The sequence below is a fragment of the Podarcis erhardii genome (assembly GCF_964252035.2).
Source record: "Podarcis erhardii genome assembly, chromosome: 13".
Lineage (NCBI taxonomy): Eukaryota > Metazoa > Chordata > Lepidosauria > Squamata > Lacertidae > Podarcis > Podarcis erhardii.
Genome location: NC_138502.1, coordinates 35481742 through 35507563, shown reverse-complemented (window position 1 = coordinate 35507563; position 25822 = coordinate 35481742). Strand labels below are relative to the sequence as shown.

At 41.4% G+C, this 25822-nt stretch overlaps 1 protein-coding gene across 15 annotated transcripts; it reads right to left on the bottom strand.

Annotated features, from left to right (window-relative positions):
* Positions 1-1278: 1278 nt before the first annotated feature.
* FBXO47 (F-box protein 47) lies at positions 1279-24132 on the bottom strand. 15 transcript variants are annotated; one of them, XM_081838004.1, is made up of 13 exons: positions 23839-24132; positions 22106-22174; positions 21857-21986; positions 18731-18938; positions 16369-16539; positions 13713-13789; positions 13518-13595; positions 12116-12224; positions 11461-11637; positions 8481-8627; positions 7325-7467; positions 4805-4964; positions 1279-1524 (listed from the first exon to the last, which is right to left on the bottom strand). In XM_081838004.1, the coding sequence occupies exons 4-13, from the start codon at positions 18927-18929 to the stop codon at positions 1415-1417; spliced, it is 1371 nt and encodes a 456-aa protein (XP_081694130.1). In that variant the 5' UTR covers positions 18930-18938; positions 21857-21986; positions 22106-22174; positions 23839-24132; the 3' UTR covers positions 1279-1414. The 15 variants fall into 15 exon arrangements, with proteins under 15 accessions (XP_081694130.1, XP_081694134.1, XP_081694140.1 ...); XM_081838008.1 differs by having other exon boundaries at positions 21876-21986; positions 23839-24130; XM_081838014.1 differs by having other exon boundaries at positions 21876-21986; positions 22106-22170; positions 23839-23858.
* Positions 24133-25822: the final 1690 nt, after the last annotated feature.

Genomic DNA, 25822 nt, shown 5'->3' with positions numbered 1-25822 from the left:
TAGAAATAAAGCACATAAAAACAAACCACCTTCAGTACATGCTCATCATTTCTTGTTATTTAATGTAATGTCCAATAAATAGAAACATAATTTAGATAAGATATATACATATATATTCATACATTTTAAAAAATGTTCTTATAGTTGGGCATTCAATATATTCTTTCAATTTCACTGAGAGTTTAAAAAAAACTGACAGTAGTTTAAAGTCATAAGTATATTCTGGAATTTCTTTTCTTTAACTGAAAAAGGCATTTTTTCCAGTTATAACAGAGAAGCAGCAAAAGTTTTTTTTTAGAAAACCAGCAGAGGGAAAGATAAATACTGCTGCTCACATCACCTTCTTGTCTCTCTCATCACAATACATAAGCATAAAGGTGTAACGCCACTTAACCCAACATGGAAGCTTAACTTTTTAAATTTGTCCTACTCCCACACCAAATTCAGAACAAATCCATAACAACTTCAGAGTGCATTTTGCCAAGTCCTTTTTGGGAGTCATTCATTCTGTAGTGATGTACATAAACACAAAAACAGCATGGCTTATTTCTGAATGAATAAATCAACCAAGGTAGCTTTAAAATAACTCCATTTGCATTACTGATTTTACTACAGATAATGGATGGGAGCAAAGGAGTATCAACGATCAACGTCTGTTTTGTTCCTTCAGTATGCAAAAAGTTAATCAGCCCAATCCATTAAATGCAGTCCACATTTAGGTACCATAGTACAAAAGTCCACAAAAAATGTCTTTCACTGGGGCCAACATAATGCACTTTGCAATGTGCTAACTTTCTACATGCTGTGCTATGTGAAGATCCTTCTGCTACTCCTCCAATTCTGGGAAAATGTCTATTTTAAACCTTCTTTCTGGTGAAATTACATACAGTTAACAACTTTAAATTATCCACAGCAGAGTTCTCTGATTTAAAGGTTAATAGCATAATAGGGACTGGATATAAAACTGATTGGGCCTCTTTAATTATGCTTCCTTCATTTTAATGAAATCCCAAAGGGAAACCAGAACTAAAAGTTACTTCTCTCGGTCTCAGAGTGACTTAAAAATGAAAGAAGAAGCAGTTGCACTACCTGAAGTATTTAATGTGACTGTTTTGTGCTCCTCTGCCCAGTTTTTCCAAAGCATAGCTCGCTTCTCCTTTCTGCAAACCGATATCGACCTCCTGCTAATGCAACTGGTTTTCCAACACAGCTAGTATAAATATGTATAATCAATATATAGATATATAGTTTGCATATAAATATATAAATATTCAAAAAAAATTTTTTACAGCTATAATGCAGTTTCCCATGACCACTGAGGTGTGAATCTTGAAGGCCGGTTAAGATATTGGCAACCACATGGGAAAGAGGAAACACTCCTCATGGTGGTATCTTCTCCAAAATGCTGAGAATTTTACATGCTGTTACTCATGGCCAGATAAAGGATTTCCTTATGAAAATTTGCCTGTGCATTTACCAGATGAAACAGATTAAGAAAGCTGCTGTCTTCCTCATCGTGCTCCCCTAAGTGAAATAAACAAGAGGTAAAAAACAACAACATACTTTTATGGAAACAGATTTTGCAGAATCTCCTTAAAATGTGCAAGTCTGTGGACTATTCTTAGTGGCTACCCTATCTGTGCTATATTAGTGATTTGTGACAGCACTGATTGCATTGTTGTAAACGTTTAATGGCAAGTAGCGAGCCGATAGCTCACGCTGCTGCATATTCATAGTGATTGGGTAGCAGATATTAAGTTTTAATTTATTTTTCACTTCTGCAGTGTGAAGCCATTTAGAGAATTACACATTTATAAGGACACTCAACTCTGGGTGCTCACAGAGCTTAATTTGAGCTAGGACTAGAAACTGGGTCGTTCCTTTCTTTTTTAAACGCAGGTTGAAAACTGCAGGAGTCCAACTTCAATATTTTGAATAAAAACCCAATGATGATCAAGGATGAATTTGTTTTTCAAAAAGACAATGAAGTAGAAGAGAAGAGAATACAATCACAAATCCGAAGCACAAAAACAAATATATGTTCTGTTAGTTGCCCTGAGGGCCAGACAACACAATGTATGAAACACATTGCTGTGGTTCTGCCCCCCACTCCCAGTAAAGTATTTTTTTATTTTTTTTAAATAATATTTATTACTTTTAAACACTACAAAAAAGGAAAGAAAAAAGAAAAAAAGAAAAAAGAGACAATACAATACAATATAAAAACACTACACAACGCTAACACAAGAAGCTAAACAAAACAAAACAAAAACAATTTAACACACATCATACAATTTCAATGTCATATTTTTCATTTACTTGTTTCAACGACCTCCTCACACCTCCCTTTTTGTATTCCACTTCTGTTAATTGTTTCAGCAATTCCTTTCCATCTTTCTCTGTTTTCTGTCCTATATTTATCTTAACATATTCTAACCTTATTTTTCCCTAATACTCTAATAATCTATCTATACTTAATTCCTTATAACATTTCTACTAAAGCCATATAACTTCATTCCAACATTTTTCCAACATTCGTCAATTTTACGATATTTCTATAAATAGTCTTTAAACTTCCGCCGTCTCTTCTCCCTGGTCTCGGATTCTGCCAGTCATTTCTGCCAATTCCATATAGTTCATCAACCTGGTAATCTTCTGTCCGATGCTCTTAACTCTTTTCCAAGTCCCTTCTGCAAGTCTTCTTCGTATTTATACATACACTTTACTTTGTCTTCTACTGATCTTATTTTTATTTTCCTTCCTTTGAGGCTGAAGAGTAGATCTCGGGGAAGCTCCCACCTAGAGATGATTTTGTTCCTTCTCAACAGGGCAACCAAATCTCCGTAGTTAAACCCAAAATCCAAAAGATATTTCGGGACGTCTTTCAAAATTTCCACTATTGACTGTTGTTCTTCTAGGTTCTTCTGGTGGTTCCAACAGTCTCTTATTTTTTTCTTCTCTTTTTTCCCTCCTCTTCCAAATCTGAAGGCCCTCACAATTTTAATCTCTTCTTGACCCAAGTCCAAGTCCCAAAAATCAGCAAATTCCTGCGTGATGAAATCCATCAAACTCTCCTTCTCCAGTTCAAGTAGGGCTCTAATTCTCAAAATCTGATTTTCTTTAAATTCAGTCGTAGAAGGCATCGACTTATGGTCATCAAATTGCATCTGTAAGGCTGGGTCTCTCTCTCTCTCTCCAACTGTGTTACTTTAGGTTCAACGGCAACAACTTTCTCCCTAGCCTTCTCCGCAGTTTGCCATGTCAAAGTAGATTCCTGTATCAATTTCTGAATAGTTTCTGTATTGATGTTCCCTTTTTGTCCCAAATTATCAATTTTGGTAGTTACCACATCCACCTTCTTGTTAAGCTGTTCCAGTGAGTTACTTATCTTACTTAATGCGACCGCTAAGGCCTCTTCTATCGACATTCTTAACCGATTCAAGGTCAGTCCCAGAGTCTCACAGCTTTTTATCCTGCAGCTGGAAATTCCCCCAGATCAGCTCTTGTAACAGTTTCAAAAGCTTCCTCTAGAAGGAAACAGTTTCTATTTGTATTAGTCCTTTTAGACACAGTTCAAACAATAAAGTTAGCTTCAATTTTCAGTTACTTTTACTCCTTTTTAAACGCAGATGGAGACATTGGAAACAATGTATTTCTCTTATTTAACTAACTGTCAGTGAATGTTCTAGTCACGGTCAATGAGCATTCCAAAAGACGTCAGTTTTACTAGCAGCCCGTTTCCAGGTTCGGAGCGGTGGTATTTTAACTTCCTTCACTCTCTCCTGCAAACATATACAATCCAAAACTTCCCCCCTCTTCTCCTGCTTCCAAGGGGGATTTAATATTTTTTACTGATGGAAATTTAGTCCTTCACAGTAGGCTTTCCAAGACTTTAGCTTGCAGCCTCTTTGCTTCAGTCTATTTACAAAAGGGGAAGGTGGACTTCCTGTTTTGAACCTCCCCGTTTCGGTGCCAAATTAAGACGTTTAAAAATCCAATTCTTCACTCTACTCACGGGTAGTTGCTTTAAGATCAAATTGTCCACAGGAAAAAGTCAGCGCTCTCTGGCAACAGCTATGCGGCTTCGCTCCGTGGAAAAAGCAATCAATTCAAAGCACTGTGCCGCTCACCCCACGTCGCTCCGGATCCCCGAAACCAGGTTTCCCCGCGAGTAGGGGAGGCGCAAAAGGTGCCAGCCGAATCCCACGTTCACAGGCTTCACCCGCCTGTGATTTTTAATGGGTCTCCGCCTTCGCCGTGGCAGCCAGACCCGAATTTCCACGAAGCAAATTCCTCCCGATCAGAGGAATTCCGCCATTACCGGAGGCGCCAACCCGGAAGTCTCCCCACTCCCAGTAAAGTAATAACTATGAGCTCAGGATTGGGAACACTGAAGGTGCAGAGAGGGTTTTAGATTTTCACAATGCAGCCCTGATAAAATTCACTCCCTGGAGATTGTTCGCTATTCCTATAAAACAATTAACAATTTTGGGGGCACCACTGTATCCTGGTTTTTACTTTTGGCAACCCTAAAAACCTCTTATGTCTATGATCTAGCAAGCCTGCTACGTGTTCTATCTGTCTGACAGAGCTCTCACTTCAGAGCTCAGCCAAGCAGCCTTGAGACAATGCATTAAGTGAAACTATTTCCTGCACCTAGACTACCTAATTTGTGTGAAAGGCTATCGGGCATTTGTGAATTTACATGGAGCAGAGGCACCCAGTGAAACTAGCTGACAGGGACAAGCTGTAAATAAAGAAATGAGCAGGTGACAACGGTTCTGCTACCTGTAGGATTTCTTACCCGATATCACTGACTGCAGTGCGTCCATGATAATGTGTGCAAAAGAATTCTCCACGCCTTGCAGGAAGTTGTTCCTTTCACCCGGAGTACTGAAAACCTTGCAGACTTTCTGCATCATTTTAACAGCCCAATCCATGCAGTAGAGGTCCTTCTCACATACCTAGCACAAGAACAGAAAATATTAATGACCGTTCCATTGATGGGACGGACAGCAGTTGTTGATCTTTGTTTCCTCCCTTTTCACTTCAAAACATCAGTGATATATACTCAGAGTCGCAAAGTGATTTCATGCTCTTTATTCAGCTCATAGTGGTGAGGAGGAATGAATGAAAGTCCCCTCAAAGTATCTGCTTTATATACATTATTTACACAATGGGCTGCACATGATTGGCTAATTCCGGAATTCTATTGTAAGCCAATCAGGTTGTGGATTCACTTCTATCTGGAGCATGATTGGGTGGTTCCTGCCAACCAATCATACTGCTGCATTGTTCTAGGACCAATCAGACTGCTGCATTATGAATCCTATTGTTCTAGGACCAATCAAACTGCTGCAGTTTGGATCCTATTCGACTCAGTACATAACAATCAGTGATGGGGAATCTATGGCCTGCAGATTGGCCCATCAGCCTGTTTTGCGAAACCATGTCCACCTTTCCTGTGCTTGATGTCATATATGACATCAGGCACAGGAAAGTTCAAGCCATGGCTAAAAGGAAGATGTGTTCTCTAAGTTTACTGCCAATTCTTCCTTTGCAGCCAAAGGTCAGCACTTTCTGTAAATTTAATAATATTATACCCAGCATTGCTACAGTGCTTTCAAATGTTCAAAGTGATTTACATAATCTTTACAACAACCCTGTGAGGTAGACTGATATGATTATCTTCATGTCGTAGAATAAAGGGCCACTGAGTGAGGTCATGACAGAAGTGAGACCTGAACCAAGAGCTTTCCGATTCATAGTCCAGTTTTTTAGCCACTGTACCATGTTAGCTCTCAGCAGGGATTGGTTTGCTCAGTCTTGCATGAAAAGCGGTATCTACCCTCTTCTTCTGTGCAACAATTGAAGGTACAGAAGTCTGTCATCCCCACACCCCGCTGCATTTGCTTGCCTGACAGAAAAAAGCAGGAAGATGCACTTGTTATCTGTACTAATTTGCCAGACATCACAGTGTAGCTCTGACACATATTGTAATGCAGGCAAAATGTGTTAGATGCAGGGCATTTTGACACATTTTTCATGTGTGTGTGTGTGTGTTGGTTGTGTGTGTGTGTGTGTGTGTGTGTGTGTGTGTGTGTCTGGTGTGCAGATTCCAACTAGCCTAAATGGGAACCAGGCTATTAAGAGAGTAAAATGTAGCTGCAAAACCCAAATGAATTATTTCTCCAAAGTGTGTTGTACAAACAAATGCTTTCCCTACTTAAGAGCAAAATCGTGCAGTAGGCAATACACAAAGCGACATACTTGGATGCTGCCATAGAAACACCCTAAGGCAGGATAATTAGTCTTGCAGTATTCACAGAGATAATATTAAACTGTCTCTTTCAAAACTTTGCTGCAATTTTGTTAATTTTGGCAAGTAGCCTGAACACTGTAATAGAAAAGCTGGTGTAAAAGGGCCAAATTAAGATGACATTAAACGTCTCTAGTTTTGTCTTCTTCTAAATAACAGGCAACAGAGAGGGAGAAGATAGTAATTAGGATCAATACTGTAGGTCATAAGGAAGAAGTTATCCCACCTGCTGTGGTCTTAATAGAAATATCTCTCTCTCTCACACACACACTCTCACACACACACACACACACTCACCCCCCCCCCCCGAGCTATTAGGCCTGGGAGGCAGCTTCCTTTGAGGCCATTTTCTTCCCATGCCAAACAACAGTTTCAAGGAGGAGGTGTTTAATCAAGACTGTGGTGGAGTGGGAAGTGTTGGCTCCCCCCCCCCCAATGCTATTGTATCAATCATTTCTCCCCATTCCTGGCCATTCATAGTGGCCAACTCCTAGGGTCCAAGGTCCCTTCGCTCCCCCCTGAAAGATTTGAGTGGGACGCCCCCTCCAAAGTTGATGGCCATTGCCATTAAAATTGTGTGTGTGTATGTTGCATCATGTGATTGATTGTGTGGGGTAGGGCTTACCTGCCGCCCCCCCCCCCCAATATTTTATTCAAGTTGGCACCCCTGGCACCCATTATTTTAAAGAAAAAGTAGCCATTAAATGCAATAGTGCAGTTAACACCATGATTAACAACTGCAGCTCAGAGGTAGAGCATATGGTTCAATCTCTGGTGTCTTGAGGAAGGGCTGGGTAAAAAAACCCCAAAACCAAAACAGCCTGGAACTCTGGAGAACTTCTGCCAGCCACTGCCAACAATACCGGGGTATGTGAATGTTCTGACTTGGTATAAGGCAGCTTGCTGTTATGTTTCTATGGACAATGAGTTTGGCTCTTTGATATGCCTTAATTTTTGAAAAAGGTACTACAAGAAAAGGAAAGTTGCCTGTTGATTGCTACTCACCAAAGCCAGGAAAACCACCAGCCTCGCCAGTTCGATAGCTCGACCGTTCACAGCTTTACTAGCCATAAAAGTGAAGCAGATATTGTTTCCACACAAGATAAGGAGCCGGGCACTGTTTTCCAGAAGCCAGTCACGGGGAACCACTGTTATAAAAGTAATATTATTTTTTTAAGATATTCAAAGTATTTTAAAAATACGTCTTCAGCTTTAAAAAATAAATAAAAATACTGCCTTTGTTAGTTGTATTTCCTCAAGATACAATACAGCACCAATAAAGCACATCTAACCAACAAATCAGATAATAAAAAATATGAGCTACAAAACCAACCAGCTTCTCAGCCAAGCAATAAAATGCCAAAATCCCAAAAAACCTGGAACAATCTACTGCAGAGAGTAAATAGAATCCAGCACCTCTCTGTCTCCTTTTACAGTTGTACTTCAGGTTGAAGTTGCTTCAGGTTGAGCACTTTCGGGAATGCATTACTTCTGGGTTTCACCGCTTGCGCATACGGTCAAAATGACGTCACGCACATGCGCGGAACCAGTGAAGACTCAGATTGCATTCGCTTCAGGATGTGAACGGGTCTCCGGAATGGATCCTGTTCGTATCCAGAGGTACCACTGTACTATTAAATAAGGCAGACTTCCTCGACCTGGTGTTCTCTAGATGCTTTCCTACATCTTCCAGCCAGCATCTCCTACTTTATCTGTGTCCAGATCCCCATCTCCCCCTGTGAATGGAGAAAACACATGGTGGCCCCGCTGCACCCAGTTTGGCCCTCAGAGCCAATCTGCGTAGTCAGCGAGTCATTCCGAATTGCGAGTAGCATGTATCTTGGCTGAGTACGTGCACATTGCAAGATGGCTGTGTTATTGCTTCACCTTGTGCCGACATTTTAAGTTTCCCAGTTTGTGGCCACAGCTTATTGAACCACTGCCAAGAAATTGGGGGGCATGCCAAACTATAGGTCTGGGCACATACTGAAATGTCATGTTCAATGAAATTATCCTGCCATCCAAGCAAAACACTCAGTCTAGACAGAGTCAATTCACAATTCATCACCAGCCCTGAGTCATGTGAACTGGCTCTGAATGTGGCTATGTCATAATCTTCCGGATTCTTAGGAGAATGAGTAGAAGAAAGGCAGTACTGTACCTGAAAGTTCATCCAACAAACTGATGACATCATCTGCCGTCCACTCTTTTGCTTCTGTGTCATACAGTAGTTTAATGGCATCTGCCAACCCTTTCAAACTGGTTTCGTCTGCTGAACCGTCAACTGTTTTCTGCCAAACCACATGCCCTGAATTACATTAAGGACAACAGTAACTCAGTAGAGGTGACTGCACAGCACACTACACACACACAGACACACATCAACATTGTGGGGTTAGGACTGTGGCAAAATTACCACAACTCTTTTAAAAGTTAAGTAGTATTATAACTAATATTTTAATCCTCCCCCCAAATGGATTGGAAATATAGAAGATAAATGTTGAATTAGGGTGAAGTACCGTATGTGGGTTACGCGGGTGGCGCTGTGGTCTAATCCATTGAGCCTAAGGCTTGCCAATCAGAAGGTCGGCGATTTGAATCCCCGCAATGGGGTTAACTCCCATTGCTCAGTCCCAGCTCCTGCCAACCTAGCAGCTCGAAAGCACGTCAAAGTGCAAGTAGATAAATAGGAACCACTCCAGTGGGAAGGTAACCGGTGTTTCCATGCACTGCTCTGGTTCACCAGAAGCGGCTTACATCATGCTGGCAACACGATGCGGAAAAACTGTCTGCGGACAAACGCCAGCTCCCTCGGCCAGTAAAGCGAGATGAGCGCCGCAACCCCAGAGTTGTTGGCGACTGGACTTAACCGTCAGGGATCCTTTACCTTTACGGGTTACTAAAATGAAAGTGACTGGAAAAGGTTTTTCTTCAAAGTCATTGTTAATGTATTACAGTGCTCCAGTCCTATTTTGTTCAAGCAGCATTTTGCTAATATTTTATTGTAAAAGATATATAACCAGATAGGCTCCATATTGCTAATCAGAAGATTGATGGAAAAATTAATGAGGATATGAAATGCCTACCAGGAAGGTTATATTGAGTGTGTGCTGAGTTGCAATAGAGTCACCTGACTGTCTACATAACTGTCTACATCAGAACTGTGTCTCCTTAAAAGATGGAAGTGTAGCGTTAAGGGCATTTAAACCTGTGTAGGAGATCATGTTACTCTTCTGAACGTCTCAGAAAGAGTCAGACTTTCTTCAGAAGAAAAGGCAAAAGCACTGGGAAAACATGAGAGGGCTACAAGTGGGTGATGATGCCATGTGACCCCCCCCCATAAAATGTGAGTGAATGAGTCACGCTAAATGCCTGCCAATGCTTTGGTGTCAGGTACAATTGACAGCACTTGCTTTTTCACACGAGGTGACTTTGTTAAGTTTCCTGCAAAACTGACATGAGGGAGCAGTAGTCTATGGGCATGGAGAAGCACTGCTGTAAACTAGACATTGTATTTTGGAAAAAAGAAACATAGCTGTGTAAGAAGACACAGATGGGAAATAATATGGTGGAGGGGTGAAATGACAGAAAAACTAATCTTTCCTCACACTAAACTGTGAAAATCTGTCAAGCACTTTCTTTACTAGCTGAGGCAGGCCAAGTCTGGGGGCAATGTGTAAGATGGTGCCTTCCTTGCAAATGCCAAGGTTCATCAATCAAATTGTGCCTTTCTCTTCTCCTAAGGAGAGGGCATGAAACAATTACAATGCCTGTCTACTGCAGCATAAAAGGTTAGAAGCTGGTTCCGCACCTAACAAGGACAGCCTCTTCAACAAGAATGATGTAAATCAGAATACTTTCACGATGCTTTCTCTAATACAGTGGTACCTCAGGTTACATACGCTTCAGGTTAGACGCTTCAGGTTACAGACTCCGCTAACCCAGAAATAGTACCTCGGGTTAAGAACTTTGCTCCAGGATGAGAACAGAAACCGCGCAGCGGCAGTGCGGCAGCAGCAGGAGGCCCCATTAGCTAAAGTGGTGCTTCAGGTTAAGAACAGTTTCAGGTTAAGAACGGACCTCCAGAATGAATTAAGTACGTAACCAGAGGTACCACTGTACACTGAGGACTTCTTGCAATTGCTATAAAATTTTAGGGTGCACACACACACACACAGAGAGAGAGAGAGAGAGAGAGAGAGAGAGAGAGTGCTGACACACAATCCACAGAAAACCAATCCTTCTCCCTCCAAAATTTAGGAAATATTCCCTGAAAGAATTACACATTATTTTAGCACACAGAACAATCTTGTTACAGATAGGTAGCCATGTTGGTCTGCCATAGTCAAAACAAAACAAATTCCTTCCAGTAGCACCTTAAAGACCAACTAAGTCAGTTCTTGGTATGAGCTTTCGTGTGCATGCACATGCACACTTGCACATGCACACACATGCACACTTGCACATGCACACAGGTATCTGAAGAACAATCTTGGTTCTCCTAATGACTCTAAATATTTCCTCTGCAGAAGAGAAACCTTTCCCAATAGTTCTTTCTATTCTAAATACTTCAAATCCTGTCTTAAGGGCATATTTTGTATATGAATAGGGTGGTCCTGTGACCTGGGTTCAAGAACTAAAGTATTTACCATCTCAAAAGAATGGCCAGACTGCCCAGGTAATGCAATCACTAAAACATTATCAGGTATCCTGGCAGACAGGAGAGCAGCCACACACTCAAATTTCTGTGGTAGACCTACGTCTTTCTGTGATGTATGCATGATGCTTTTTGGGTGGTCTTTGGCTAAGGGATTGGACAATGTCTAATGTCTTAAAAGGGGCTTGCACATCTTTGTTCTGGGTCTCTCACCTCCTTGCAAGGGGTGGGGGAGGGACTTTGTTGCAACAGAAAAATAAAGATCTGCCGTGCTTTCCCTGAATCCTGCCTCCATCCATTATTCTCTGACCCATCATGGACTTAGGGGAATCAAAGTCCCTTGGGGAGTTGGACAGCAAAGGCCAACCCCAATTCTTTCTGCAACAAAACATTTGGAATTGCATAGGCAGAATTTACAGGTAGCCTACCCATATATTTCTACCTATGTTATAGATTCTGTGCCTTATTACTTAAAACAGCTTACCATCCAAGTTAGAGGCAGGCCCAAACAGTATATATAGTAGCCGGGCTTGATTTACCATAGGCCATGGCTTTAAAATACGTGTCAGCCAAAATGCCGAATCACTCCGATGAATCCAATGGTTCAAAAGAACACTGCGGCAAAAGATCCTTATCCTCAGCTCCAGTTTTCGGGCACTTCCTAAGACATTAAATCAACATGTAGGAATCAGCCTTGGTACAGAATAGCCTGGTTTTACATTGCTGCAAATAATAGCAGAAAGTGAATTCTACAGACTCAGGCTGCAAGAACATTACTGGCTTAAAACACAGCTAGGTCACAAAATCATAGCATCGTAGAGTAGGAAGGGATTGCAAGGGTCATCCAGTCCACCCCCTGCAATGCAACCTCAGTTTCGATTGAAGCTGGCTTGGGGAAAATGCAGGAAAAGGCAGCATTTTGTAAGAAGCAACAGGGCTAATGTAGATAGATATGGTTTGTGGCTAATGTTGTGTATATACTGCTTCCTAAAACAGTGGGGGGGGGGCACACTGGATGCAAAATAAATGGGAGTGTGTACACAGTCTCAGAGTCAAGGATCTTGCCCTTGCCTCGATGCCTTCTGAATTCAGAACAAGAGGGTTGTAGGACACCATTCTCCCTCACACGGTGTATTTACCAGGTTTGCTGCCAACAACTGTCTGCACTCTCCGGGGTAAATTGCTCAACTCACAGAGGAAGTTATAAACCCGATGACATTCTAATTCATCCCAACCTGCTGTTAAAGTCTGAAAACGTTACAGAGAAAAACAAAAACAAAAGTAGATACATAAAGATCACCAAATCACTTTGATAGGTCCGACATCTCTTAGCTATGTATATATTTTCTGTGTACGGTTTTCTAATATGACTCAGTACTGAGCTCTAGTTGCCTGACTCTACTGTCCTTGGGAGGGAGGCAATGAAATTAATGCAAGCAGCCAGGGGAAAGTAGCAGAAGTAGAGGGCTGACAGGGGAGACAGATACTAATCCTCCAAAGATGAAGAGCTGCATCAAATACCTGGGAGGCAGTAAAAGAGTTATAGCTCTGCCTTTACCAACAACAGGAAGAGAATGAAATCTCAAACAGTAAAAGTATTATGCCATAGAGCGAACTCTTTGCTGCAGAGAGAATATCACACCTTCAAAAGGGAGTTGAGGCTCCTACAAGTAATTTGAGAGCTGGGAACAAGGCTAAGGTAAAGGGACCCCTGACCATTAGGTCCAGTCTGCTCTTGCGGTGCTCATCTCGCTTTATTGGCCAAGGCAGCCGGTGTACAGCTTCCGGGTCATGTGGCCAGCATGACTAAGCCGCTTCTGGCGAACCAGAGCAGCGCACGGAAACGCCATTTACCGCCGGAGCAGTACCTATTTATCTACTTGCACTTTGATGTGCTTTCGAACTGCTAGGTTGGCAGGAGCAGGGACCGAGCAACGGGAGCTCATCCCGTCGTGGGGATTCAAACCCCCGACCTTCTGATCGGCAAGTCCTAGGCTCTGTAGTTTAACCCACAGCGCCACCCGCATCCCTTGGGAACAAGGTAGGGGGGTCCATATATCCACACAGTAATACAGGTGGGAAAATTAAGATTCCCAGGACAGATGGAGGCATATTTTTTGTCCATTCCAGAACCTCACAGTCACAAATTCAGGTCAGAAGGATTCCCTCGCGACACTCATTTAAAGCAAATTTTACAGTGTGCACCAATATTTCCAAATTACTTCTTGAAAAATGAAGTATCGGGTATTTTCCCCATGGGAGCATCCTCAGTGATCTCTAACAATGCAGTTCTCCCTCTTTCTGTCACACAGTCATTCGGAGGAATGAATGGAATAACACTGACTTCTGATTATGATTTCTATGACACATCAATGCAATTAGCATTTTGGAAAATAACAGACAACCTCTCTGCTAACTCATATTTTTATCTGTGGTGACCAAAAATAGGAACTACAGGTGAAAACCAAGTCCCCAAAACTTTGTTTTGTTTCAAAGCAACCACAGAACCCAAATGCTTTTCTCCCTCAAAGTATCCTTTACCTGTAAAAATACTCCGTAACACTGTAGTCCTAAACAATGAAATGGATCTGAGCAGCCACTAAATTTAAAACAGGAAATCTATAAAGATAAAAGAGGAGTGGAACCTTCAATTTACTAGGCATTTTAGGAAGCATAAGGTTAATTTGCATGTGCACATGTTCAAAGGTGGGTTTTTAAAAAAGCTGTTATGCTTACTTCTGAAAGTATCTTGTGTATGTACTTCAATCTCTCCTTTGTAGGTAGCAATAAAGTACATCTTTTTAACAACAGGCCTGCAAAGAAAGAAAAAAGCACACAGGAATATTTTGAAATATTCTTCCTGCTTGTCTTTTGCAAGAAGCAAAAGTTGTTAAGCTTTTTTTAGGATTTAAGTTTCTGAGCTTTTTTGGGGATTGAAGTTGTTATGGGTTTGGGGGGGATTTTAACCCAGGAAATAAACTGCCACAGATTAGGCCCCCGAAATGGACTGATTTAGGCCCTCTGAGAAGGACAGCACTGACTGCTCCATACAGCCTCTCTGGCACACAGCAGGTATTACACAAATGTTTATTATTAGCATTGCTAGTTGTAAATTGATTTAGTTTCATTTACTTAAAATGACTGTTTGGACTTAAAGCCACATCAGCTGGATAAAATGAAAGTGCTCCAGATTAATTGGTTTATAGATCAGTCTATAAAGCTGAAATCCTTTGAGGCCTCTGCCAACTTTGGCTCCTTGTGTTGAGACTTGCACATCAAAGCACCTCAGAAATGGTTGTTGTTTTTAAAAGGTCATGTAAATAGCATTTCAAGCCTTGCAAGAAAGGTTGTGTCAACTGTAAAGTGACAGTTACTAAAAATATTTATATTAAAAAGAAATACAATAGAATCTGAAAGTACACTGGGGGAAACTCAGCTAGCCTTGTCCATCATGGAAAGAAGAGTTTTGACTTTCTTCCAAGCCATGTTAGAGGATATATTATTCTGAATTATTATGGCATAGCACACAAGGAAGCAACAACAGAGTTGTTTTTTGATGTAGAATTTGGAACAGCTTGTTTGTAGTAGGGGAAAATATTTCTCAGCCAGTGGAAACTTATGGTTTAAATTTTTATTTTTAAAAACTAGGTCAACAGTGTATTGTTCAGGAAAACTGGTAGCGAATTCTGAGTGGGAATGCTGGAAATATATTTGGGGGACAGGCAAAGCAGGCTGAGGGATGAAAGTGTAAAAGCTTTTTTGCTCATTCAGCTGCTGAAACAGAGAACTAATGCCACGTAAGGGCTAAGGACTTGGAACATAGTCCTTTGTCCTGTGTTCATATCCCTGCTTAGCTATATATCTCACTTGGTGACCATTTTGCTATTCCAGAAGGAGCAACACATTTTGATCACGCTGCCTGGGGCTGATGGGAGTTGGAGTCCAACAGCATCTGGAGGGCCCAGATAATTGTAACTTTTTGTGTACAGTTCTGGTTGCCTTATCTGAAAAAGGGTATTGTAGAGCTGCAAAGGTTTCAGAAAACAGCAACGAAAACAACACTTAGGGCTTTTTAGTTAGGTTTTTTAAAAGGCAAGTAAGAGAGGACATGATGAAGGTGTATAATATGATGCATATGGTGGAGAAAGTAGCTAGAAACTCTTCTATCTCTAACATAGTACTGGAACCCAGGGCCATTCAGTGAAGTTGAATGTTGGAAGATTCCGGGCAGACAAAAGAAAGTACACCACACATTGTAAAGTATGGAAATTTCTCCCACAAGTTATAGTGGTGGTCACCAATTTGGAGGGCTTTAAGAGATGATTAGCAAATTCATGTACCTCCACTGGGACTCACAAACAAGGGAGAGTGCCATTATATTCATGCCCTGCTTATGGGCTTCTCATATAGGCATCTGGTCAGTCACAGTGAGAACAGATTGCAGAACTAGATGGGCCTTGGGCTTGATCCAGCAAGGCTCTCCTTGTGTTTGTTTTGTAGAAGCCATCTTTCAAAAGTGGGAAACTTGGGTTGCTGTGACCATCACAGACTTGCTGAACTACATGGGCATTATTCAATTCCTAACTTTGTACATGGAACTGATTCCGTTTTTGCAGGATGCAGCAAGTGTATGTTACTACTAATGATGTAGAGGCCATCTTGACTCTGGTCCTGGAACACCTGCTCCTAGCCTTGCGGGCCTTTTCCCAACTAGACTGGGAGAGTGAGGCCCTGACTGACTCCAGCTACAAAAGCTGAGGCTGCGGAAAAGATTCTTGGACTGAGGTGTTGTTGCATGGGTGCTATTGCAGGTGGGCAGGGGGAAGTTGTTGCTTTTACTGAAAAAAATGTTTTTTGGTATCTTTATTTTAGATCTCATGATTAATGTGGAAATTGTTCGATTTGATGTTTTATTTCTTGTTTATGACTACTTTTGTTATGTTGTCATTATCTATTTTTTCATGTTATAAGCCACCTTGAGCTTGGCTTGAAGTATGGAAAAGTGGCATACATATAAAATTATGTATGTATGCATGTATTGTATGTAGTAGAAAGTATTAAAAAGAACTACTGTCCTCCTTTTTTTGGTCTTTCATTGTAAACCAAAGAAATTTCCAGCAAAAGTCTTTGAGACTTGAGATTTATGCTCATCTGTTGAGAAACTAACCCTTGTTCACTATATGACTGAAACTGGATCTGGATTAATTGCCATAGAGAAATTAGCCTCCTATCCTGCTCAATAATATTTCCCTGTTATTTTAAAAGGATTCAATTTGTATCTATGTTCTTATCCTCCAGTTAACCAGGATCTTGAATCCTGGCTTCTTTTTATTTGATTGAAATCTATTTTTGTGTCCCTGGACTAAAAAATTAAAATCGCCGTTGTTGTCACCTAAGGATCTGTAGTGTTCTAGCATGGAGGATCCTTTCCTACAGCCAGATAGCTCAGGATTATGAAAGTCCTGCCGCAAAAGTCTTCGGTTTCCTGTAGGAGTTGAGATGTAATTAATAAGGCGGCTGCTGATAGTCTTTGATACCATGCTTAGCATGCTGATATCCTTCACTGAATAAAAGGAGGAAAAGGAAAAGAAAAAACACACACAACCATGAGCCCTTATTCTCTAGAAAAACACTGTTGCTTATCAAGTCAATAATTCACTATATCTTAGACAAAGGGTGGCCTGAGGATTCACTGTGGCCCCCAGTGACTTAGTATCAGACCTTCAGAGCTCAGCTATTTTTTCCAGTCACAAGACACAGGCAAATAGCTCTTTTGCCCTTTCCTCTCACCCATATGAGGTTCAACAGAAACATTTTCCCAGAATCCTTATTATGAACTTCAGGATGTTAACTATTCCAAGACCATTGTTGCTCTTACAAATTAGTTGACAAGCTGGGCTCACAAGGTGCTTTGCTCCCCTTGTTGCTGCACTGCTGGGAAAGAAGCAGTAGGCTGGCCCTGAGGAGCAAGCCAAGGAAAAATTTTTGCTTGTTTCCTGGCAGTGCAGCAGGAGCAGGGGATGAGTGAAGCACCTGCAACTAGCATGCCACTCACTCACATTAAAACACAGTTTATTTTAACTATGTTTTAATGTGATATGTGAACCAGGCCAATGACAAGACACAGTTTAATCATGTGACTAAGTACGGTAAGTCCTTCTGTTTCCATTGTTCAGGCTGTGAGTGCTACTGCTTATATATAGTCAAAATGGCACAAGAATAAAAGGGACACAGGGAACCCACAGCTGTGCACCCCACATCTGGGGTGGAGGCAGGACTCTAAATGGAGGAGGGGAGGGCCAAAACACCCCAGTAAGAACTGAGCATGCTCAGTGGCCACATAATGCTGGGATGACTGTTGAAGAGAGGAGAGAAAGAAAGAAAAAAAAAATCAAGTGGAACAGAATGGCTAGAACCCTGAACAAGAGCAATCTCCACTGCAACATTTTCTTGCAGGCTCCAGTTGTCTTCTAACTCAATTTCTTAGTCTGAAAGTTGATGTCTCATAAACAGGAACTTAGCTTTTCCGCAATGTTACTGATTATGTTTCGGCAGCTTTATTACAAGACCTTCCATCCCATTGTCCTCTCTGCCCCTTAATTGTTGGAGCCTTTCTCCCTTTAATTAGTTAAATCTGATTCTTGTGCAGATTCATCCATCCACCAAACAGGTATTTTGGGGAGGCAAGTAATTGTTTTTGACCTTGCACAACCCTGAGTACTTTTCAACTCCATGGAAGCCCTTCTGCGCACTGCATAAGATATGTACAGCATATATGTATATATGTACAGCAGGCAGGGATGGGGACATTTTTCATTCCAAGGGCCACATTCTTTTGTGGGCAAGCTTCTGGGGGCCATATACCAGGGGTGGCCAGGACCAGATGCAAGAGTAGGCAGAGCAATGGGCACACCTGTTACCTTTGTACAGTAGGTTACATTCCGGCCATGCAAAAGTCGGAGGTTTCTATTCCCACATATACCACACACCTCCCCATTCTCTTTCCAGGCAAGCAAGAGGCATTGCCACAGTTAAAGGCATATTCCAGCCAGGCAAAAGAAGTCAAAGAGGGTGTGGAAAAGGGTTCCTAGGGCTGAACCAAGAAACCTGAAGGACCACATTTGGTCCCAAGGCCTGAGGTTCCCCTGATGTCTACAGCATAAACGAGGAGTTAACATTAAAAAAACACCAATGTAGGCACTCTATACTGAGAGGTAAAAACACATACAGTAGTACATTGGTTTATGAACTTAATCCGTTCTGGAAGTCCGTTCTTAAACCAAAGCGTTCTTAAACCAAGGCGTGCTTTCCCATAGCAGCGGGGGACTCAATTTACAAATGGAACACACTCAACAGGAAAGCGGAACATGTTCTGCTTCCAAGGCAAGTTCACAAACCAAAACACCTACTTCCGAGTTTGCCACATTCTTAATCCAAGTTGTTCATAAACTAAGCTGTTCTTAAACCAAGGTACCACTGTTTATGTCCCAAAAACTTGAACAGCAGCATAGGGGCAATGAGTCCCGAACCAAAACAAGCCAAAGAAGTATAGCACAGGACCACTGGTACAAAATACTCTGCATCTCAATAAACAATAACAGATCGCCACTGTCAATTATAAATGAGCAGCCTCGCCTGATAAACCAGACATAGTGGCTTGCCACATATGAACTGGCAGCTAATGTGGTATGCTACATTTGGCAAATGGGGTAGAGCTTTTGTAGCAGATACATCACAAAGCCTCAAATTCTCACCTGGAAGATATTCTAAAATCATCTGAAAGATTTCTAAGGGGAGTGCTTTGAAATCCCCAAGGGTTGACAGAGATGGAGAATCTGCATCCAGGGTGCTGCTAAACTTGCTGGAACGACGGTAGCTTCGTCGATATTTCTGGTTTGGAATCAAGGTATAGCTGGTTCTTGCAGGATATGTCATCCTTCTTCCTCGGTTCATTAATCTAGTCTGAAAAGCGGGAGGGAAATCCATAGTATAGAGATAAGGAAAATGAAATCCACAGGAAAAATGAAAGGAACAATGAGCTCAAGGACTATAAAATGGCATGATTGGTATATATTACACAAACAGGGTAAATGTTGAATTTTATAAGTGTAATATACAACACATCAATCATCCTTCCAAATCTATGAGTCGTTTTCTAACATCTACTGTTGCCATACATAAATGTGACACCTCTGAAGTACTGGCAGTTCTTTGTTTTATAGCCAGAAGCTTTTCATTGAATTTACATTTATTTCCTCTAATCCGGAGAATCACAAGAGCAGCAAATAGCAATAAGCTCACTTCTGCACTCACAGGCATGGAGTGGGCCATTCCATGTCAAGTGATCCAAAGACTTTTACATTACCAATTTATTTTGCTTTAAGTTTCAGTTTCCTAAAAGTAGTATAAGAGAAGGTCCCAGATCTCAGTTTTTTATTTTTTATCTCATTCTGTTACGAGGGTTTGAAATTTCAAAAAATTGACAATTTTGGCCTTGTTGGACTACACGAAAACCTTAAAAGCTCAGCCCAGAATTGAGATACTTAAAAACTAAAAATACAAATCTCTTCAGAACTTCATGGGCTTTAATATGATATGGCACATGATGGACTTACTTTAAATTTTAAAGTTACATAATTTAAAATTTTAAAAAGTGATTTAAAAAGTAATATGATTAAACATTTCCATGAGCTTCCTGCAAAATTTCATCTTTGGGATCTCAAAATTTATCTATTTTTTACATACATGTTGGCCTTATAGGGTTGTATTTAGGATAAATGGCTCTTCCTGGAGTAAAATATAACAGAATAAACAAGACTTCAAACCTATGACCAATATGGATTTACTATCATTATACTCTAGGCCTCTAGAAAACCTGCTTAGTCAAGGCAGGAGCCTAGAAAAATGTTTTGCACAACAAATCAATCATCATAATAAATGATGCTGTTTGTGCATATATCTGAATTATTCATAGAAAGGAAAGCATAAACATTCAATATTTCTGACTTCTTTTCTGGCTCTAAATGACTTGTAAATTCTCACAGCTTGAGAACCCATATTTGTTCCAGTAACAGTGCACAGATAATTTCTGAGCCCTTGCACTTTTCGTTTTCTTCTTCTTCTTTTGCAAAACGGCAGCTTTGATTTTTTTGGCAGATCTTTTTCTCTAGGTATTTTCTTTTTTCTTTTCTTTTCTTTTTTACAAACAGGGTATTTTGGATTCAAATGATCCAATTTCCCTCCAAATAAAGGCTAAAACCTCCAAAGGTAGTCGGGTAGTGGAATCTCAGTAAGAATACCCAAACTTGGCAAAAGCCACAGCCTACAACGGGAAAAAATGTTTAGCAAATATACATATTCCAGAAGGAACGTGGGGGGCTGTAGTCTAAACCACTGAGTCTCTTGTGCTTGCCAATCGGAAGGTCAGTGATTCGAATCCCCATGATGGGGTGAGCTCCTGTTGCTTTGTCCCAGCTTCTGCCATCCTAGCAGTTCGAAAGCATACCAGTGCAAGTAGATAAATAGGTACCACTACGGCAGGAAGGTAAACGGCGTTTCTGTGTGCTCTGGCATTTATCACACTCCTCTGTGCGCCAGTAGTGGTTTAGTTATGCTGGCCACATGACCCAGAAAGCTGTCTCTGGATAAACGCTGGCTCCCTCGGCCTGAAGCAAGATGAGCGCTGCAACCCCATAGTCGCCTTTGACTGGACTTAACCGTCCAGGGGTCCTTTACCTTTACATATTCCAGAAAGGCACTCGGTTTGCATGATTTATTTACTGTGTTAAAGCAGAAATCCCATCTATGGAAGTTTACTCCGATTGAACTTACTGTTATTTAACACGTGCCATCCTAAAAACACTGAATAAGAAATATTGACCTGAGTAAACTTGCATGGAATTAGGCAGGTAGGCTCTATAAAGGAACTTCAAAATAAGGAATACAAAAGTTAACTTCTTAACTCACAGCCTTGGGAATAACTGGAGAAACTCCAAAGTTCATCTTTGGATTAGAAGATACATACCACCACCTGGCTCCAACAACACCATATTTGCCCAAGTAATAAAATGGTTTTTGTTTTCAAAGATTGCTATGCTGCTTCCTAGTTAAACACTCTCAAAGAAGGTTACAACCAATTAAATATAGCATACAAAATATAAATGCAACCTAAAACAACCTATTTTTAGAATACACAACAAAGTAACTAGAAAAGAACAATCAATACGCCTTGATTTTGGAGTGAACACTCCTTTAAAGAGCTCGTTCCCCCAGCCCAGCTTCCTGGATGAGAGCTGAGGTGTCCTGGATGACTTTGCTGACCAGGGATTTCAGAGTGTCACTACCAAGAAGACCCTGTCCTGTTCACTGCTAACCATACTTCATTAGGGATGGTATACTCAACAGAGTCTCCGCTAATGACTTTGATGACCGAGAAGGTAGAAAATTAGGAGAGAAGGTGCTCCTTCATATTACCCTGACCAAGACTGTTTAAGGCTTTAAAAGTCAACAACAGTACTTCGAATTGTGCCAAGAAATATACTGGCAGCAGACATACGAAGATTGGTCTCTGAGGCCATTTCTCGACAGAAACCTGGGTGCTACATTTTAGATCAGTTAAAGTTTCTGGACAGTCTTCAAAGGCAGACCCACGTAAAATGCATTACGGAAATAAAATTTTGACGTTATTATATAATTTAGAAGGTATGTTAGATGGTGACACAAGCATTATAATATGGGAAAGAGAACAGTTGATGCACCAAACTTAACAAGAAAAAGGCACTCTGGACAGAAACCGTCAAGCTATAACGCTGGATCCATGAACATTGAAGTGCTGTAAGAACAGGTAGCCCACTCACACTCAAATTGACAGGTTCACCTACCGTCAACTGGTTCACCTACCGTCAACAGCTCAGTCTTAGCTGGATAAAACTTCTTTTTATTGGCCTTTATCCAGCTCATTATTAACTCCAGACAACTTGTTCAGGGATTCCAGCACCACCTTGCCAAGAACTGAGGAAGATATAACAGATTATCATCAGCCTATTGCTTGCAATGAACTCCAAATCCTCAGATTGCATTTCTCAACACCTTCATGTACATGTTGAATAAGGTGGAAGAAAATACGAAACCTTGCAGCAACACAAGGGTCATCTCCCATAGGGCCGAGCAACTGTCTCCAGTCACCTTGTGGAATCTACCTGGCAGATAAGAGTAGAATCATGGTCAAATTTAGACAAGTAATTCTGAAAGATATAATAGATTATACTGAAAACTGCCAATACAGCAGCCCAGAACAATAAACATGGAGACAACGGTAAATATTCTATTCTAGACTGTAAATACATGTGAGAAGCAAGGCATAATATTTCATTTTTGTAAATGTTTAAGATCTGTCACTCTGTTGATTTTTTTAAAAATTGCTGCCTTCCTGTTCTCAACACATTCTAGTTTTAAGTCTGTATTTCTGTATCCAAAAGTAGAGCCCTTGGCCCACATTAAATACTACCAGAACCTGTGGCAATTCTTCGTTTTGACACAAACCCACAATAATGTTTGCCTTCTCTGAAGTGAGGCACACAAACACACACACACACACCTCAGCCCTCTGTAGCATCCCATGAAGCCCTTGCTACAGAACCTGTCAGATCGTGAAGACAGATTTACGACACCTGAAAATAAACATACATACCAATGTTCAATGAGTCTCAATTTAGTGCTGTGTTGTGCACAGAGCAGCAATTTAAACTGGCATCTCTCATATTCAAATCCCACCCTCTTGGCCCTCACAGGTGGATAAAATGAGATGAGGCTATGCCAAATTCAGTTACAATAAGATACAAAGAGAGAGAGAGAGAGAAACCTGCTTTAGCTATTTTAACCCTATTTTAGCTGCCTCTCACCCAGTGTGGCTAAAGATAAAAACCTTCAGTTTTGTGTGAGGCAAAGCATATAGACGTGCCATAGTAGCGGGGGAGGGGACACCTAGGCCTACTGCTTCAATTTAAAATTGCAGCAATCTAATTTGGGCTATTTTTAAAAAAAAGAATTAGTATTTCTCTTTGCAGAGTATTAATGACGGTATTATGGGAGTTTAGGTTTTCTCCACATATGTCGTTTATCTGAGGGGGGGCAGGAATCGAAGGGTGCTCTGTTAAAATATGGCATCTGCCTGCCTGTCAGAACTGTCAGAGTAATAAAATGCTTGTATTCAGAATTAATGAAGTGTTATGAGGAATAACAGCAGCTGTGTTGGTTCCACAGAGCAATAAACAGAGTGAGCGAGAGGCTGCTTTTTATAATTCATGCATTTCCGAGCTTCTTTTTTTCCTTGATTTTGAACATTCCACCTCATGGATTTATTTTTTAATTTTTATAAGTGCACCACTAGCGAATTTGAAATACCCTAATTTCCCCTAATAGATAGATAGATTGCTGTGGGATGAAATATCCTTCCATCCGCCAAAGCATCCATTTTCCAGGCATATTTGAATCGTACTCATTTAAATACGATTTAGCATCGATAACGTTTTACTTCTCCTCATTCTGAGAATGCTCTGTACATAACTTTTTGTTTGTTTGTTTCCCCCCCACTTCCCCCCCAAGGTGTCCCTACATACAAAAAGGTGGTCCTGTCAAAAGATAACACAACTGTGTGCGCCTGCGTTTATAAAAGCATGGCAGGCCCTCATTTACCACAGGAATGTCCTTTCTCTCAGTAGCAGAGCCGAATTACAGTAGTTAAGCCCCTTTATAACATCTTTCAAACTTCCCGCTTTCCCGCCACATACGGGGAATCAGAGATCTCCCGTGAGATGAATACTTTGTTTTGCAGCGTTTTATGTGATGTTAATTAAACACACACCTTCCCCTTCGGCTTGGGACTCCTTCCCCGCCCTCCTTCCTCCCAAGCCGGGCGTGAATTTGGCGCGCTTATTTGTATGCATGCCGCCGGGGGAACACCTGTGTCGCTTCCCTACAGGAGTAATTCACGGGCAGCGGGTTGGGCTCTTTGCAAAAGGGCGCCAAAAGCGACGGCGGCCTCCTCCTTCCCTTGAGATATGTGAGACTGGGAAGGAGTGACAGGAGTTTAAAGTCCTGCCTTAGCGGCACTTTCCCGTGTCAGGTTCTCTCAGCCTCGCCTCTCACATATTTGAGGCGAGAAGGGATGAATCCTGACACAATTGAGAGAAAGGACTTTTCCAGAGCAGAGGGCTGCGTTTCCTGACGGCTCGAGAATCCCGTTTTTCCTTTGTTTTCTATTAAAAAACGTACACATATTGCATATACTATATTGCATATATTGCATGCATGCATGGGTATACACACACACACACACACACACACATTGCATATATAGTGCTTTTTTCTGGGGGTTCACAGGGGTATGCATACCCCCAAACATTTTACGAGTCTTTGTACTTTTGTCCATTTACTGTATTTCTTTTTCCCAATTTGAACTATAAAATGGTGGTTTTCTTGAGTCAAAATGAGAGTACCCCTAAACATATACATATACATATATATGCACAATGTGTGTGTGTGTGCATGTATGAGGGGCAAGGGAGCAGGGCAGGATGTTGAAAGTCCCTCATGCTACCTGTTAGGGTAAAAGAGTCTCTTCCAACAGCAGCAGCAGCAAAAAGTCCTCTGCATTTCTATTGCTGGCTGGCTGTGCACGGGTGACAACTTGAATAAAATATCGGGGCTGGTGAGCCCCACACCACATAATCACATGTCGCGGTGCATGCACGCTACAGTGGTACCTCAGGTTACATACGCTTCAGGTTGCAGACTCCGCTAACCCAGAAATAGTACCTCGGGTTAAGAACTTTGCTTCAGGATGAGAACAGAAATTGTGCTCCCGCAGCGCGGCAGCAGCGGGAGGCCCCATTAGCTGAAGTGATGCTTCAGGTTAAGAACAGTTTCAGGTTAAGAACGGACCTCCGGAACGAATTAAGTACTTAACCCGAGGTGCCACTGTATTTGAATGGCATTGCCCATTTAATGGGGGGGGGTGCTAGTCCCCTCAAATAGCTTTTTTTTTTTTTTTTGCAGGGGTGAAGGGACCTCAGCCCCTAGGAGTTAGTTCCTATGGGCTGTAGTCTCTCTCTCTCTCTCTCTCTCTCTCTCTCTCTCTCTCTCTGTGTGTGTGTGTGGATTGGGATTGCACCGACTGTTGCCACACCATTTGCCAGCAGTCCAAAAAGAGTCTGTGTAAATAGCTTGTACACACTTTATTGTGCAGGATTCATATACGCGTATAACTTCACTCATCTGGAGGCATCCTCAAGTGACTTTCTAGGAATCATATAGGAACCAATTCCTATGGGGTTAGGTCCCTTTGGCTCTACCCTAATTAATTTTCAGGTGGGCTGGAAGGCCCCCAAGTTGTTGAGCATTGTCATTCAAACAGTGTGCATCATGTGACCAGTTATGTGAGGTCGGGCTTACCCCCCCTGCAATATTTTATTTAATTTGGCACCACGATAGGAAAAAAGTGCAAAAGACGCTAACGGCACCAATGCAACAATACAAATACTGAATACTAAGCTTTCCTGCAAAGACAAAAAATAATCTGAAACAGCACATGGTATCAACCCTTTCCACACAGGATAAACACCAGTAGTCACCCCAAGCCTGGCCTTAAGTGCTTTCCAAATGTTTATTTTTTTTGTAGGAGAGAAGGCACTCCTTGATACAGTTGGCTAGGATGTTCTGTGACTGGGATGGAAAACCTGTGGCCCTCAGATTGATTTCATGCAGTCCTTGGTCTAATTTCATGCGGGTGGCAAGGAGAGGGGAAATGGGAGGGATTGGAGAGGTTGGCAGAGAGAAAGAGGCAATTG